The 18,042-nt window shown below is 44.5% G+C and overlaps 1 protein-coding gene across 4 annotated transcripts in view; it reads right to left on the minus strand.

Annotated features, from left to right (window-relative positions):
- Mcm3ap (minichromosome maintenance complex component 3 associated protein) overlaps nt 1-17,997 on the minus strand; it is a 49,553-nt gene extending 31,556 nt beyond the window's left edge. Inside the window, exons 1-12 of one of the 4 annotated variants that reach the window (XM_075979900.1) lie at nt 17,580-17,997; nt 16,959-17,211; nt 15,902-16,433; nt 15,452-15,675; nt 13,019-13,097; nt 12,727-12,871; nt 10,556-10,746; nt 8,098-8,237; nt 7,227-7,424; nt 6,671-6,939; nt 4,280-4,442; nt 611-771 (exon numbers count right to left, since the gene is read on the minus strand). In XM_075979900.1, the coding sequence (XP_075836015.1) occupies nt 611-771; nt 4,280-4,442; nt 6,671-6,939; nt 7,227-7,424; nt 8,098-8,237; nt 10,556-10,746; nt 12,727-12,871; nt 13,019-13,097; nt 15,452-15,675; nt 15,902-16,433; nt 16,959-17,117 (2,261 nt within the window). In that variant the 5' untranslated portion in view covers nt 17,118-17,211; nt 17,580-17,997. Of the gene's footprint in view, nt 1-610; nt 772-4,279; nt 4,443-6,670; nt 6,940-7,226; nt 7,425-8,097; nt 8,238-10,555; nt 10,747-12,726; nt 12,872-13,018; nt 13,098-15,451; nt 15,676-15,901; nt 17,212-17,579 lie in introns of those variants that run through there. The other 3 variants (XM_075979899.1, XM_075979898.1, XM_075979901.1) reach the window with 3 other exon arrangements.
- Nucleotides 17,998-18,042: the final 45 nt, after the last annotated feature.

An 18,042-nucleotide genomic window follows, 5' to 3' on the forward strand; every position in this document is an offset into this window, starting at 1 on the left:
CCCACTCATTTAAAGTCACAGTACTTCCCTGAGGAGGAACTGCATTGGGCCAAGGAAACAAACAGAATGTCAAGTGTAACGGTGCCATCATCTGGGAAACAGTTAGTACCATCAATAGCCTTCAAGCCCTGACTACAGTTACAGAGTACTTGACATGGCCTACTGGACTCCCAGCTCTGCTACCAGGTGTGCAGGGGTCAAACAGGGGTGAACAAAAGCAATCTTCAAAGAACACAGTAGAAAAATCCTTTTTATCTTTAGGATCTCTGGTTGCTGATGAAAAGCAATGATGTCTGGTTCGTTTTATTCTCAAATCCCTGGTTGAGCACACCTTTAATCAAACCACTTGGAGCAGACCACTGTGAGTTTGAGGCCAGCCAGGGCTACATACCCTACCTCAAAATGAAACAAAAGCAAAAGAACGAACTTTGGTCTTGACCTGTGTGTGCCCTGAGACTATTCCCTAGGTTCACAGTAGGGAAGCAATACACAAAACAGCCTTCTCAGAGGCCCAATAAGTAGCCCTTTATCAGAATTTTAAAAAGGTGTCTGTGTGTTGTGGGGGCGGGGCAGAGAGAGAGAAGCATACTGGTGTGGTCTCAGCTCTTACCCATCAGCCACAGTGAGGCCATGGCAATTGAGGAAGTCTGTTGCTTCTTCACAATCTCTGAATAACAGCATGCGTACGACACCATCCAGGGGGAAGACAGTAGAGCGTTGTGTGCTCACAGTGTATGCAACATTGAGTGCTCGGAGGGCGTCCTTACGGATCTGAAAGAAGCCACGTGGATGCAAGCTCAGCGGGAAACACAGTTAAAGGAAGAGCATGGCCAGCCAGCCACACAATCCTGAGCTCCTGCTACAGCTCAGTCCCTACTTCCCTATCTAGGAAGAGCTCACCCTGATCTCTCTCTCAGTGCTCATATTCCGTCAGACTGCCTTTCTTCCCTGTTGTACACAATTACCATGAAATGTACTTTATGTATTCACCATCTTTAGCTCTGGCCTCTTTTCTATTGTCAGTAGTGTTGAAATGGGAACTGTGTTGGTTTTGTTCCCATGCACTCTGAGCATTAGGAAGAGAGCCAGGCAGAAGAGCCAGGTGGTGGTGGCATAATGTGGGATGTCCTTCTGTATATGTGTTGCTCTTATTGGTTAATGAATAAAGTTCCTTTGGCCTATGGCAAGGCAGGATAAAGCCAACCTGGAAGAAATAGAGAGAGAGAGAAGCCATGTAGCTGCCAAAGGAGAAAGAGCCAGAAATTACTGGTAGGCCACAGGCTCGTGGTGATACACAGATCAAAAGAAACAGGTTAATTTAAGATGCAAGTGTTAACTAATAAGAAGCCTGAGCTAATAGGCCAAACAGTGTTATAATTAATATAGTTTCTGTGTGACTATTCAGGTCTGGGCAGCCAGAAGCTAAAGAGCAGGCTCCGTCTACAGTAGCACACACCTTTAATACCACCACTTGGGAGGCAGAGGTAGATGAATCGCTATAAGTTTTAGGCCAGCCTAGACTACAGGGTGAGTTCCAGAACAGCCAGGGATACACAGAGAAACCCTGTTTTCTTATTTAAAATGGCCTATAGCAGCTAACATTATAGTAACATTACTACTATTCAATTCAACAGTAATAACTACTCTCTGCCTCCTTAGCTGCCTGAGGACCACATCATGAATGACACGGTAACTATATGGACCAGGAAGTCCATGACTAACTATCTGCTTCAGATAAAACAAATTGTCACTGACGCCCTTCACACTGGGAAAGCATCCATATCAAAGACAAAATTTCAAGAAAAGCTAGTCAAAGTGGACAAAACAACACCAGATGTCACCACTGCATTGGGATTTAAAACAACTGGGCAGTAGAAAGACAACTGACTTTGGCTTGAGTTGTGATTCTCTGGATTATAGCAAAAAGACTAAGCTTACACACAGACTTGACAGACTTGGGAGACATGGCCTCGTAAGAAGAAAGAGGCCTCCAGAAAACAGGGAAAAAACTTAAGAGCAGAATGAGGAGGGTCAGAGGTGGCACTGCCAAACAGTGACCTGGAGACTGGGTAACAGCAAAAGGAGCAGAGCTTCTGCAAGAATGATGCAAATGCCTAAGGAGAAGGCAAACCGTAAAAACATCAAAAAATTTAAAAAAAAATAGTAACTGCAAGTTCCACTTGACAAAATGCACAAACTTCCCTAAAAGGAAGGTTATTAGTAACATTTTCATTTGTTCCAGAATTGGTGACAGGCAAGTCTAACAACAGCAAGCAAACTGGTCAAAAAGTCTTTGCTGGAGCTGTAGAGAGAGAGCAGACGTGTAGACAGTGGAACAAAGTCAAGTGCATGTTTAACAAAGATGTCAACTCGCCCTGGAGAAAGGAAAGCATCTTCAACAAACAGGGCTAAGAAAACTGATGTCCGTGTGCAAGAGGAAGAAATCAGATCTGTACCTATCACTTTGCACAAAAAAAGTAACTCGGATCAAAGACCTAAATGTGAGCCCTTAACCACAGAAACTACTAGAATAGACATAGGCAGCACCTACATGATAAGAAGTGTAGGAAAGGACTTTCTGAGTAGGACTCCATCTGCCCAAGAGTTAAGGCCAACAACTGAGAGCTGGGACTTCAGGAAATTAAACTTTTGTATAATTAAAGAAACACGCAATAGGGTGGAGAGGAAGCCTACGGAATGGGAAAAAATCTTTGTCAATTGTACATCTGACAGAGGATTAATATTCAGAATACACAAAGAATCAAAAACATAACAAAACAAACAAAAAAATCAACTCGTTAAAAAAATAGGCCTGAGACATGAACAGAGAGTTCTCAAAAGAAGCCAAAGGAATGGGGAGTCTGTCATGAGATTGTGTCAACTACAGATATCAGAAGCTACATCCATGAAGGCTTACGGACATGACTGTTTTAAACATGAGCTCAACAGGGACAACAACAGATACACTAATGTGGACAGGAGAAAGCCCAGGAGGCCTCAACTCTATACAAAGAACTACCGACAACTAATGACATCCCAGGGGAGGCCTTACCCTCTCTGAGGAGTGAATTGGGAGGTGGGGGAGTGGGAGAAGAGGAGGAAGGGGGAACTGGGATTGGTATGGAAAATAAATTTTAAAAAACTTCCAACAACTAAAGAATGCTGAGAGTGGGAAGAAATATTCTTCCTCGGGCTGGAGAGATGACTCAGAGGTTAGGAACACTGGCTGTTCTTCCAGAGGTCCTGAGTTCAATTCCCAGCAACCACATGGTAGCTCACAACCATCTGTAGTGAGAGCTGGTGCCCTCTTCTGGCCTGTACATACCAGCAGAACATCACACACATAGTAAATAAATAAATAAACAAACAAATAAAAAAAAGAAAAGAAGAAAGAAAAGAAAAGAAGGTCTACCTCAAGGAAGAGCACACCAATTGATTATCTAATACCAGTGGTAACCCCTGAAAACAAATATACAAAAAACATTATCTAGACTAAGCAGGTTGTCCTTATATCTAGGAGTGTATGTGTGTCCGCTCCAGATAGCCCCCTCTCCTATCTGCAGAGGCCAAGCAGAATCACCCCATGCCCAGCTGAAGTAGTATGTTCATGGGAAGGGCACACTGGGGAAGAGTGACAGTACCAGTCATTTCTCATTGGGTCAATACCTGCAGACTAACCTGGTCTCTACTGAAATCTCCAAGCCAATTAAAAATGCTGAAGCTAACAACCAACTAGAACTAAGACCAAGAATTTTAAATCCCTTTATTTAAAATAAATAAATAAATAAATAAAGGTCTTCTGAATGCCTTTGACGTCTCAAGACCAAGCACGCACAGGGCAGAGTGGAAAAAGAGGTATTTAAGCATCATCAGCCTCATTCTCAAAACAGTTGGCTAGTTTCTGTTTTTTCCGGAGTCTTTCTATGTTACTCTGGCTATCCTCTCAAAATTTTTATCAATACTAAGAATTTCGAAGTTAAGCACTTGTAGTATTTGTGGTTTAGGGTTTGTTTTCATGAAAGGCAACTGTGTTGAACTCAAGCTGCCATCCCAAAGGTTTCTGTGAGCTGCAGAACTCTTCCCACTGCATGCTCTCTCCTGGTGGAGACCCATGACAGCCCATCATCCAAGGTTAAACCAGAAACACCTTGCTGAGCTGTGACAGGCTCCGAGAGCCAACTGACGGCTGCCCATTTGGAAAAGTACAGGGGCAGAGAAGCAGTTCGACACTTCAAGTTACCGCTTTTGTTCCTATGTTGCTAGTGGTGCTTTTACCCACCTGGTTAAAGTAACAGTGTAGCAGGCACGCATTCAGGTAAGAAGCAGACTGGACCAGTTTGAAGAATCTCACGAAATTATTACTGTTCAATGCAGCAAAAGCCTGGACAGCAAAGTTGACCTCGGGGGAGTTCCTAACATCAGGGTGGAACTGCTGCACTTCTCTGTAAGGAGCCAAAACCGTTAGCGTTGATTTAAGTCAGTCCGATATAACTAGATCTCAGCAATAACGGTGACAGCCACCAAGCCACCACTGAAATCTAAGCTCCATAATCAGCTGCCAAGTCTCACACTTAGCTGACACACACGGGTCTTCTTTCCTTTTTATTTTATTTTATTCTTTGAGATAGAAACTTATGCATCCCAGAGGCTTCAAATTCACTATGGAGCCAAAGATGACCTTGAACTCCCATAGAATTACAGGTATGGTTTTAAAAGCTTTTCTTTGAAAAGATAATAAACTGTGGGGCTGGAGAGATGGCTCAGAGGTTAAAAGCACTTGCTATTTTTGCAAAGAACCCAAATTCGGTTCCTAGCACCTATGTGAGGTAGTTCACGACTGCCTGTAACTTCAGCTCCAGGATATTCGACACCATCTTCTGTCCTTTACAGGAGCCTACATTCATGTACATATGCCTACACAGACACACACTATACACAATTAAAAATAGTAATAAATAAAGTCTTAAAAAAGATGATAAAGAGCTGAGCACGGTAGCAAGCATCTTTAAACCCAGCACCTGGGAGGCAGATCTGAGTTTGAGGCCAATCTGGCCTACAGAGTACAACACAAAGAAACCCTGTCTCAAAAAACTGAAAAATAAGTGAAAATAGCAAGTGGGTTATGGTGGCACATGCCATTTATCCCCACTCTTAAGGGGTAGAGAAAGGCAGATCTCTGTGAGTTCAAGACCATCATGGTCTACAAAGCAAGTTCCAGGCCAGCCAGGGCTACAGAGTAAGAATCTGTCTCACCACGCACCCCCCCAAAAGAACAAAAATAAAATAAAACTAGGAACTAGAGAGATGGATAGCTGTTGACGGCACTTGCTACCCCAGTGTTCAATTCCCAGCACCCATGTGGCAGCTAAGAACTGTCAATAACTCCAGTTCTAGGAGTTCCAATGACATTCTCTGGCTTCCTTGGGTGCCAGACTACATGGTACATAGACATACAAGCAGGCAAAACCCTCATAAACATAGATACAAACAAAGTAACATTAATAAAAGAAATATATTTAGCCAGGCATGGTGATCTACACGCCCTTAATCCTAGGAGGCAGATGCAGGAGGATCTCTGTGAGTTTGAAGCTAGCCCGAACTACATAGCGGGTTCCAGGACAGGGAGGACTGCTACACAGAGAAACCCGGTCTCAAGACCAGGCTCCCCATTTTTTTAACTGCTTTATTCAAAATGGGTACAAATGATTGTCATATATGAAGAGACACCAGCCAATTTTTTGTTTGTTTGTTTGTTTGGTTGGTTGGTTTTTCAAGACAGGGTTTCTCTGTAGCTTTGGAGCCTGTCCTGGAACTAGTTCCTGTAGACCAGGCTGGTCTCAAAATCACAAAGATCCATCTGTCTCTGCCTCCCAAGTACTGGGATTAAAGGCGTGCGCCACCACCACCCGGGTCTTCCAGACAATTTTTATAACCTGTTTATCTGCTGTAAAGCTTAAATCAATCATACATATAGACTTACAACAATAGGTCTTGGAGAAAATATTAACAACAAAAATCAGCTAAACACAGCTATAACCTATAATCTCAGCTTTCAGAAGGCAGAGGCAAGAAACCTCAAATTTGAGGTCAACTTGGGTCACATCTCACAATGAGATTATATCAAAGAAAGGAAGAGTTAGAGAGAGAGTTAGAGAGAGAGAGAGAGAGAGAGAGAGAGAGAAGGAAAGGGGAAAGGAAGGAGGAGGAAGGGAGAGAAGGAATACAAAACAACTAATTTCAATATAAATAAGGGCTTTTTTACAAATAAAAGGAGGCAATGGCTACCACTGAGTTTAGTTTACCAAATGTGGGTCAGGCAAATATGCTGTATCTCTTTCTTATTTAAAGGTCTACTGAAATATCAAACCAAAATTTCAAATCCTCTCACCCAGTAACTTATCCACTCGGATCTAACTTTTCCTTCTACTATATGCCACCAAGCACACATTCTGAAGCTGAATTAGCACACTAATGGGACTTCCTACCTTACATGTCCTCATTTCCTACCTATGCCATTGAGAGGATCCCTCTCAGGAACAAACATGAAGGGATTATACACAGCATGCTGGTCTCAGGACATGCTCACACTTGTTTATTCCTGGCTCAGTTTGGCAGCGACACCATGGGCTTTCTATACATCAAAGCCTAACTTCTGAATCTGAAAACACACCTCAAAATGTCTCCTTTGTTGAGATTGAGCAGGACATTGTAGCCCTGGAACTCTGCCTCGCTGGTACAGAAAACACCTTTGTTCCTCAGGTCCTGGTACATCTCCTTCAGACTCTGTAGACACTTGGTCATATTCTCATTGTTGATCTTGGCATCGAAGGAGGACATGGGCTCCTCGCACATGAAGTGGGCACAGTGGATATGGAATCGGGTACATTTCTCAATCAGAGACACCGTCAGGGGATCGCAGAGGTGCTGCTGTGTGATGTCCTGTTCACACATTAGAGAGGATTACATATGCACACATGCATTCCTCACTCACACCTACGCCACATAGACACACAATCCATGAAAAGTCAACTTTTTTAAAAATTATGCTTATGAATTGAATTACATTTCAACTTGAAACTAACCCAATGAAACACAATCAAATAGTTTTATAATGGCTCAAATAAAATCATTTCTATTTCATATAAAATATTTGCGTAAAAGAAACGAAAGTTCAATTTGTGACTATACATGCATTTCCTAGTCATGTGATTGGAGGGAGCTGATACCTTCCGTATACCCCGTGTGCGGTTCCACACGAAGTCGTACCAGTCCCGAAGGCTGCCTTCCTTTTGGTCCATGATCTGGGTCACCAGGTAGTCCATGGTCCTGCTGAGAACTGCTGAGGGCCTCAGCTCATGTGGCAGGGGCTCCTCCTGATCTGCAGAGGACCGGCTGTACTCCTTCACGGCTGCTGCATGGTCTACCTGGGCAAGGGGTAGAGACAAACTGCTTCATGCAGGTCTTTGAACCTTAAAATGCAGGAGGAAATCACATACACACCCTCATGAGATCAGTGCTTGGGAACACAGTTTCTCAATGAAAATGTTCTGTTAAAGGTGACAAATTTTAAGGACAAATAAATTAAGAAACTTGATTCAGGCAAATAGAACAGGGTATCACAGGAGCAGGCAGGTAAGGAAAGACCCATCTGCTCACCCCAAAGCATAGTGGTAACAGATAAAGGGGCTTCAAGCAACAGAAAACATATTAAGATCAAAATTAAAAACAAAAGCTGTGCCTCTGTGTGGTGGTGCATGCCTTCAATCCCAGCACTTGGAAGCCTGGTCATAGAGAGAGTTCCAGGACAACCAAGACCATAAAGAGGGTCTCTGTCAAAAAAAAAAAAAAAAAAAAAAAAAAAAAGGCCAAGCAAGATAGCTCAGCATGGGTTAAGGACACTTGATACTGATAACCTAAGTTCAATCTTCAGAACCTACAGAGTGAAGGAGAAAACCAGCTCCTCTAGGCTATCCTCTTACATACATACATTGTGGCACATATGCACACACTCATATACACACACACAAAGTAAATAAATGCATTTTTTAAAACAGTGGGGAAAAAAATAGCAGCTCATTAGGACAGACAGGGATCTACCTGGTCCGTCCCTGGAACCACTTCAAACACGCTCAGCTGGCTCCGGGTCTCCCGCAAGTAGCGCTCCTTCTCAGGACACATGTCAGGGCACGTCCCAACAAACGCCCTTGCTTTGTCCAGATCAGTCCTCTTCACCCGAGCTGAAGGAAACCAAGACACAAAGGTGATGGTGTATGCACCACATGGATACTAAGAATTCACAAAGTGTAGCTCCATAAAAGGAAAAAAGAAAACAAACAAAAACACTGCCTATAATCCCAGCACTCAGGAGGCTGAGGCCGGCCTGGGTCACATGAAGTTCAGGCTAGTCTAGGTTATACGGTGAGACCCTATCTCATCTGTGCACTGTCTCCCCTCCACCCTGCCCAAAAGTCATACTCACAAAAGAAATGTTTCTTCAACTTTGAGCTACGGAAAAGAAACTGTGGGTTATCCTGCCAGGCAACAGCCATCTAGGCTCACAAAGGCTCCTAGCCAAGGCTATACCTCTCTCCAATAATCAGACACTTTCATTACAGACTTAAGATGGAAGACAGGGACTGGAGAAATGGCTTAGCTATTAAGAGCACTTCCTGCTCCTCTAGAGGACCCAGGCTTAATTCCCAGCACTCACATGGCAGCTCACAACCATCTATGACTCCGGTTCAAGGGGATCTGGTGTTCTTGGGCATGATGCAGACAAGTGATACACAGCTATCTATACAGGTATGCAAAACACTCATACACATAAAATAAAAACAAACTGAAAAAATTTTACAAACAGATGAAGAATGCCATCACTTCTGCTTAAAGAAATGTGCGATGCCAGCATTCTGTAATTCTTATCATGATCTCAGTAGCAAAACAGGAATTTAATCAAAGAATAAATTTGTGGGTTGGACACCAGTGGCACACACCTCTAATCCCAGCATTTGGGAGGCAAAGGCAGAAAGATCTCTGTGAGTTTGAGGCTACCAGGGGCTACATAGGGAGACTATATTTCAAAATAAATAAATACATACAACTTAAAAATTTTAAATAAAATATTAAATATAAATTCTCAAAATATATCAGTATTCTAAGATTCTGTCTCAGCACTCAAAATTACATAATCTAAGTTAGCTGGGTGCCTACCTGAGTTAAGAATACCATTATTTTTACTCACACAACACATACACATTTTGGTTACACTTTTAAAATAGCCTTTAATCCCAGCATTCAGGGGCAGAGGCAGGTGAATCTCTGTGAATTCAAGGCCAGCCTGGTCTACAGAGCTAATGCCAGGACAGCTAGGGCTGTTACACAGAGACTATCTCGAAAACGAAACAGAAGACAAATGCCTCCACAGGATAAGACTGTAGGACATCTTCTTAATTAGTGATTGATGGGGAGGGTCCAGCCCATTGTGAGTGAGCCATCCCTGGGCAGGTGGTCCTGGGCTATACAAGAAAGCAGACTGAACAAGCCAGGATGAGCAGAGCAGTAAGCAGCATCCTCCATGGCCTCTGCATCAGCTCCGGCTTCCAGGCACCTGCCCTGTCTGAGTTCCTGTCCTGACCTCCTTCAGTGATGAACAGTGAGTGTAAGACAAACCCTTCCAACGCGCTTTCTGGCCATGGTGTTTCACCACAGCAACAGCAATGCTAACTAAGACGCAAATGCATGAGAAATGTAAAAAGCATTGATTACGACAGCAGTTTTTATTTACCATCGTAAGAGAGTTCTGTTATAATTACAATTATTCTCAGCTTTTAAAAAAAATGCCAGGTGAGATAGATATGTGTAATCCCAGCACCCAGGAGGCTGAAAGAGGAAAATTTTAAGCTCTAGGCCAACATGGGCTATATAGCTGTGAAAAAAAGGAATCAAACAGCTGAAAATTAAGGGAAAAAATTGTAGGGGGTAGAGGTTTAGAGGTTAAGACCAGTGGCTGCTTTTCCAGAGGCCCTGAGGTCCAATTCCCAGCACCCACATGGCAGCTCACAACTGTCTATAATTCCAGTTCCAGGGGACCTGACACCCTCATGCAGACAGACATGCAAGCCTAACACTAATGCACATGAAATAAAAAAAAAATAAAAAAAAAACTTTTAAAACTTTTTAAAAAAAAAGAAAAAAATTGAAAATATGGGTTTCCATTTGGGGTACCACATAATTGTAATGTTAATTTATCAGTTTGAAAGTAATGCATTCAGTTTACCATTCCAAAGGGAAACAATGCCTGAAGCAGAGCGTCACCTCCACTTCTGCCTTTCAGACACTGTCCCTCTCTATCAGCAATCACTGTGAGCTGTTCCTCTACATACTCCTAACATACATAAACACATGCACTCACCACACATTAGTACAAACACAGCTCACACCTCCAGGAAGACCAGAGCACAGTCACACCAGGCATGGCATAGAAGAACTCCCAAGACTCAATGCCTCCCAACCTTGACCTCACCAGGGACTCTGGACTTGTCTCTGTGCACTATACCTTGCCGCATTATTCGGTCTCTCTGGTCCAGAAGGCGGTACTTCTCCTCAGATGTCTCAGCCACAGTTCCTATCAGGATGCTAAGAGATGACACGCATGAACCAAGGCCCTCAGGGCCCTCAGATCCAGAGTCAAAAGGGTCTACCTCAAACTGGTGGATCTTTAGAAGGCTTGGCTTCTTCACTGGAGAGCTACAGAGAAAACAACACATTCATGGCCCTTGTACCATTTCCACTTCTGAATCAAGACTTTCTGGTCCTCTAAAGCTAAGAAAGCACAGCATCAAAATTAAAGAAGCCAGCCAGGCATAGTAGCACATGACTTTAATCCCAGCACTAGAGAGGCTGATTCAGGGAGATTTCTGAGTTCGATGCTTGCCTGGTCTTCATAAAAAGTTCTAGGACACTCAAACGCCCCTCCCCGCAATAAAACAAAATAAATAAAACAAAGCCTAAATAAAGGTGATCATGAGATTTTTTTTTCACTTTAAGTTAAAATAAAAAAAATAAAGCTGCTGCTTCAACAACTCAAGAAGACTGACACAGGATTGCCTGAGCCAGTCACCTGAGGTTAGGCTGAGGAACTAACAAGACCCTACGAGAAGGGCAGCAGTGTTGAGAACAAAGATGTTAGATTTATTGGTTTTTTAAGAATTCTGAAATATTTCATACTTAAGAAAATGAGATAACGGATTAAAAATGTAACTCGGGTTAGAAGAGCAGAGTCCTGGGTTCAAGCCTCGGCACCTCATACTTGGGGTGTAGTGGTGCATGCCTATAATCCCATTACTGAGTAAGTGGAAGCAGGAGATAAGGAAACTTCACAGTCACTTTCCACTACACAATGAATACAGACAGTCTGGTGTAGGTGAGACCCTGTACCAAAAAGGGGGGTGGGTTGGACCGGAAAGATGATGCAACAGTTGAGAGTATTTGCAGATCTTGCAGAGGACCCAGGCTAGTCTGAAAGAGATAAGTCCATGTCTCAGAAAGAGAGAGGCAGGGGGTGGGAGGGGGTAGAGAAAGAGAAGGAGGAGGAAGAGAAAGAGGAGGAGGAGGAAAGAAAAGGAAGAAAGAGAAAAGGGGGTGGATGCTAAAGAGAGATGCCTCAGTGGTAAGAGTACTCACTGCTCTTACAGAGGACCAGGTTTGGTTCCCAGCACACACACACAGTGGCTAACAATTATCTCGTAACTCTAAATTCCAGAGGATCTAACCCCCTCCTTTAGCCACCTTGAGCACTGAATATGTGTGTTGAACAGACATACATACAGACAAACATGTACACATGTACATAAGCAATTGAAAACTAAGGTAATAGCCGGGCAGCGGTGGCGCACACCTTTAATCCCAGCACTTGGGAGGCAGAGGTGTCTGATCTACAAAGCGAGTTCCAGGACAGGGCTACAGAGAAACCCTGTCCCGAAAAAAAAAAACAAAAACAAACAAACAAACAAAACACAAATACACTACACTCCATCACTGCCAGTTCAGTTGGACATATAAAAGTGAAAGTTATTCCGTGTGGATTTACATGCCAGGGTGTGGGACTGAGAGGGACAAGAGAGGAGTCGTGTGAAGATAACTTGCATAGAGCACCACATTCTATGCTCCCCTGGAGTGGACAGCCCTGTACAGACATGCAGACACAGGCATAAAATGAAAACAAATAATTTATATTTGTTTATTTTTTGAGACACTGTTTCTCCGTGTAGTCCTTACCTAACTTGGAACTTGCTTCATAGACCAGGCTGGCTTTGAACTCCAAAATCCACCTGCCTCTGCCTCCTGAATGCTGGGACTAACGGCATGCACTGGCACCACCCAGCTAAATATTTTTTTTTAAATAAAGGACTAGGGCAAAAATGGCAGTTTTGTAATAAGACTTTCCCTAAGAAAATCTCCTAGAAGTCAGACCCGGATTAAAGAGGGCCTTCCCAAAATCCTAGGTCCTGAGGAATATTAAAACAAAACAGAATCACCAATCAAGCTGGCAACTGCTCAGATCGGCTGTCCTAAACCATCCCACTGACCATGCTCACTGTGGGGGAGGGGATGCAAAAGTAGCTCTTCCCTGTCCCTGCCCCATGGCCCCTCAGTCCCTACTAGAATGTCAGAGCTCTCCCCTACTTCTCTTCTTTTATGACAGTTACTAAGAAAGATAAACCCCACCTTTTATTCAGCAGGCTGCCAGCTGCAGGCCTCACTATGGGCTTGCCAAGAGGGGAATGCTGAAAGGGGGGATCCTCTATGCCTTGACTGGTTTCACCATCACCAAGCTTCTTCTCCTTCACAGAAAAGGGTTTTTTGCTGGGACCTGAAGACACAAGGGTCAGAACAAGGTTGATAAAAGCTTCCAGAAACAACGATGAGATGCAGGATACAATTGGAGCTAGCCACTCCACTTGAATGTCAAGGGCCTGCACAGAGCATCAGACTATGGAATCACTAACTGAAAACTCACTTATTTTCTTCTTGTGCCAAAAGATAGACATATCCTTATGCAGACTTTTCCCCTTCTTCCTAGCCAGCGCTGCAGATGCCTGAAAAACAGTTCAGAACCACCGACTATGAGGACATGTAGAGACCAAAGAAAATGAGACTCAACACTCAGAGGCTGCAATCAGAACAGACTACTTAAAAGTAAATCGGAGGGCCAGCAAAATGGCTGAGCAGGTACAGCTGCCTGCCACCATGCCAGAAGACTGGAATTCAAGCTCCTGGAAAAAATGGCCCTCCGGAAATTATTCTCTGACCTCCACATCACTCACCACGGCACACCGATGCCCCCTACTCCAGTCCCCTGCCCTGCCCCCACACACAGAATGAAGACATAAATGTTAGGAGCTGGAGAGACGGCCCCATATTCAGAGAGCCTGCTGCTCTGCTCTTCTGGACTCAAACTGGGTTCCCATCACTGCATCAGATGGCTCGCATTACATATAATTCCAGCTCCCTGGAGATCCAACCCCCGCCCCGCCCTCTTCTAGCTTCCTTGGGCATACTCACAGACACATACACACGACATTATTTTAAGAAAGGCTAGATGAGGTAGTGCTCGCCTTTCATCCCAGCACTTAACAGCAGAGGCAGGCAGATCTCTGAGAATGTGAGGGCAGCCTGGTCTACAGTGCAAATCCCAGGACGGCCAAGGCTACACAGAGAAACCCAGTCTTAAAAAGGAAAAAAAAAAAAGAGTAAAAGGTCACTCTCAGCAACACAGCAATTATGAGGCCAGCCTGGACTACATGAGACTTTGTCTCAAAAACAATGATAATTAAAATATATACACAGATACATACATACATATTACATTTTATTATTTTTAGGTGTTACTTATTTTTACTTTATGCACAAGTGTTCTGCCTGCATGAATCTAGGTGGATAAAACTCCTCAGTATGCAGTACTGAGGAGGCCAGGAGAGAGTACTGGATCTACTGGATCTGGAGTTACAGAGAACTGTGAGTCACCATCTGGATGCTATCAGCTGAACCTCAGCCCCCTATAAGAGCAGCAAGTGCTCTTAACCACTGAGCCATTTCTCTGACCTCATATATAACATTTTTCAAAATGTAGCTCATAAGATACAGCAGTTCGCCAGGCAGTGGTAGCACACAACTCAAAGGTCCAAATCAGGAGCAGAAGGAGAGAGAGTACGAGCATGGAACTCAGGACCGCGAGGGGTGCATCCTTCTTAAATTCTTATATGATTTAATCTTTCTACAAGAATATTTAGAAAAATAGCAAAGATATAAAGTCCCAAAAGGTGAAACCACACAGCCAGTGCTTTAAGTATACACTGGAAGCAGGCCACAAGCCCAACAGCTTTTCCTAGGGAATAGGATTCTAAGAGATTCCTTTTCTTTGTATTGCTTGAATGTATACACTAATCATGAACTTATCCAAATGAAACAAACCAAAACCAGAGAATCTGAGCTTGGGAAAGTACTCCGCAGCTACACGCGACTCTCAAGGCTTTCAGAAGAACCCGACTCCACCTGCGCCCACTCACACTCCCCAGAAAACTTCACTCTACAGAGGCCTCAGACACGCACACCCCAAGTCAGGAAAGTAAACACCATCACAACCTCAAGTGAAGAATGAGATTCTTAAAAAATTATTTTAGTAGGCATATCTACTATGGGATATAGATATATAATACGTATAATATATATGTATATGCAATACATATTATAAACAATATACATATTACATATCATATCTCATTATGCCATTTCATGCACATGCTCCCTTCCCTTACTCCACCCCTGTGCTCCTGTTGGCTATTTCCCTACATTCCCCCAGTCTCCCTTCTGTTTCCACAACACATGTCCACCACCTTCTTTATCACTCTCCCCTGACCCTCTTTTGGGATCCCTTTTCTAACTTCATGACCCACCCAACACACACACACAATTTTAAACTTCAGATGAGACAGTTAAGGAGAAGAGAATGCGATGCCTGGGTGCTTTCCCTACAGTGTGTCAAGCAAACCACTTACAGGTGGAAAGGGAAAAAGTTTAAAAGGCACAAAGTTGGCAGTTGAGTCAGCAGTTAGGAACGCTGGCTGCGCTTCCAGAGGACTGGATTTTATTCCCAGCACCCACACAACAGCTTACAACCATCTGTAACTCCAGTTTCAGGGGAACTAAGGCCCTCTTCTGGCCTCTAGGGCAACAGGCATTCAAGTGGTGCATAGACAAACATGCAGGCAGACACCCAGAAACATAAAATAAAAATAATAAAAAGAATCTTTCGAGAGACCAGGCTGAGGCCTCAGAACAGCAGCTCAGTGCTACAGTGCCTGCAAGCACTGGGTTTGATCGTCTGCACGAGGGAAAAACACATCGCTGAGTTCAAATCTGGAGTAACAAGAGGCAAAATGGGAGAACTCACGTGATCAAAAAAATGCACCACTGCCAGCTTTTTGCTGCGCCGGGTGAAGATCCGCTGTACTTTGGCGATTTTGCCGAAGTGGTTCTCCAGGATGGTCCTGTTGTTGAGACAGTCAGGGATGTTCTTGCACTGGATGGCTGTGGACTCCAGGGAAGACAAGCCCCCGAGACTGTCTGTGCTCTCACTCCTTTTGCTTGGGCGCGCAGATGCTCCCCTGAGGGAATCTAGAAAGTCAGAAGGCAGACACGTAAGTCCGTGGGGTAGAACACGTCCAAGCACAAGAAGTCGCTACTGTGTAAAAGCAAAGGAAATGCTCACAGACGCAAGGCCGGCCCCAAGGCGCTGTTAGGATCTCCAATGCTTTGGTGGGGACTTAAACCAAGCCAACACCGGGAAACAGACAAGAGTGTGGCAGCAAGGTGTCCTGTGCCATTCACACCTAGAGCTCACCTTCTTTTTCATCTCTACCTTCTGCCTCTTCCTCTTTACTCACAGCAGGAAGCCGGGAAGGTACCAGGGCAGACTGATTTCCTCCTGGGATGGTCATGTGGTCACTTTCCCCAGATTCCACAAAGCCTGTTTCCTTTTTAGATTCCTTGCTGCCCAGGCGACCAACTTCTTTATTGCTTTTGAAGACATCCTGTATAGTCCGACCAAACAAAGTGCCTCCCCGGGGTCTATTTAGGCGGACGGGTCGTTTATCTGGAGGATGGTCGCCCCGGGACAGGGGGTCGGAATCTTCTGCTGTCTCATGGCAGTGTCTCCTTGGGGAGCGATCCTGGTCCTCTTTCCTTTTTAGGCCTTTCATGGGGGTAGGAAGCGGCTCCACCAGGGAAATGGCTTCCTCACATCCTTGATGGATACCCGTTTTGTTGCCTGGGAAGTGCTCCCCCAAAGATCCAGATGACATGGAGAAAGTGGCAAAACCAGTATTCGAACTTCCAAATACTGACTTAGGTCCCCTCTTCTCTTCCTCCACACTCTGGCTGGGCAAAGGAGGGATAAGGGCAGATGTGGTATTACTATCAGCTGGCTTTGAAAAGGCAAAATTTGAACTAGTCACTGAACTACTTGTCGCCTGAGGAAAAGGAAAAGGGGTGAGGCCTCCAGAGGCACTACTAACAGGCTGAGAAAACTTGAAAAAGCCAGACGCAGCTTGACTCTGGGTTTTCTCTGGCTCTGACTCCGCCCCCAGGATTGGTCTGAATACTGCATTTTCCAGGGGTTTAAACTTGAAATCTGTTTTCCTAAGACTAGAGCTTGCTACTTCTCCAGTCTCTGGCCCAAAAGTAGAACCGCTTGGGAAAACCCCAACGCTAGAGGGTGATTTAAAACTAAATCCTGTATTTCCCGACGCAGATGAATTTGAAGGCCCAGAGGTAGCTGGAAAAGAAGGTGTGGATTCAAGACTAGTAAACAGTCCAGCACTAGAGGTTTGGGGAAGTCCAAACATTGGCAACGAGGAAGAATGACTTATTCCAGAGGGTGCTGCAAAGCTCGATGATACCTGTGAAAAGCCAAGGTTCTTGCTCAGTGTGGTGTTTTGTCCAAAAAGGGAAGGCTGGCCAAATCGAAATGGTGACTTCGTCTGGAATGTTCCCGTGGTACTAGAAGATACTGCAAAAGCACTGGGCTGCTTCCCAATGAAGGGGTTCCCTGGGTTCATCTTTGAAGGCAATCAATACAGTCTGTCCACAACTAGTCCTCTTCCTTAAACTGCCTGTGGCCTGGGGAAGCTCTCCTTCATCCCTCAGGATAACCTGAAAAATAAAAGTTCAGAACATTGCAGCACACTGTTACAAGTCTTAAATCACGAATACTCTAAGGATAATTTAAAAGGCACGTTCACAATGGACCGACCACTCACAGAACCAATAGGTTCTTCCTGTTTTGGACACAGAGTAAGAGAGTACAAATAAATTACTGTGTAATGGAGGTTTAAAGGTTTTGTTTTGTTTTAAGACAAGGTCTCAGCCCAGGCTTGCATCAAACTTATTATATACTGCCAAGCACAGCCTTACATTCCTTTCTCCTGCCTTGGTTTCCCAATTGCTGGGATCACAGGCATGCCCCACCAGGTCTAGCTAAGGCTAAAAATGTCAGCATTAAGACGGAAAACATCACTTACGCCTGATTCCTGCGATCTCCAAGGCCAGAGAATTACAGCGTAATACTATTAAAATGTCACCGTTCTGATTTTCTACCATCTCATCTTTCAATCAGTAACTCGAACTTGAGATGCCTTGGCCTGGCCTAGACCTAAGTTTTGTTGCCTTCGCCGGCAGCTCTTGGTAAACGGGTGGCACCGCCGACAGAGACCTTCGGGCGAAGATGGCGAAGCCAGGCCTTCAGCAACTCGGCAAGAACGCAGTGAACCGCGGAGGCCGCCGCAGGAGCGTTTCCACCAGATATCGCCCTGCCGCGAGGGCCGATGCTCATTCACTGCCAGCATCCGTTCACCACCAGGCCCATCGCACTATGGGTTCACTACAGACCACTGGGACAGTCCCTTAGATGTGTGCGGCGGACGACAAATTCGGCGGACCGACTTCCGGCCCTCCGCATCCTCCTTCCGCTCTCTGGGGTGTGCT

Source organism: Microtus pennsylvanicus, chromosome 7, assembly GCF_037038515.1.
Source record: "Microtus pennsylvanicus isolate mMicPen1 chromosome 7, mMicPen1.hap1, whole genome shotgun sequence".
Lineage (NCBI taxonomy): Eukaryota > Metazoa > Chordata > Mammalia > Rodentia > Cricetidae > Microtus > Microtus pennsylvanicus.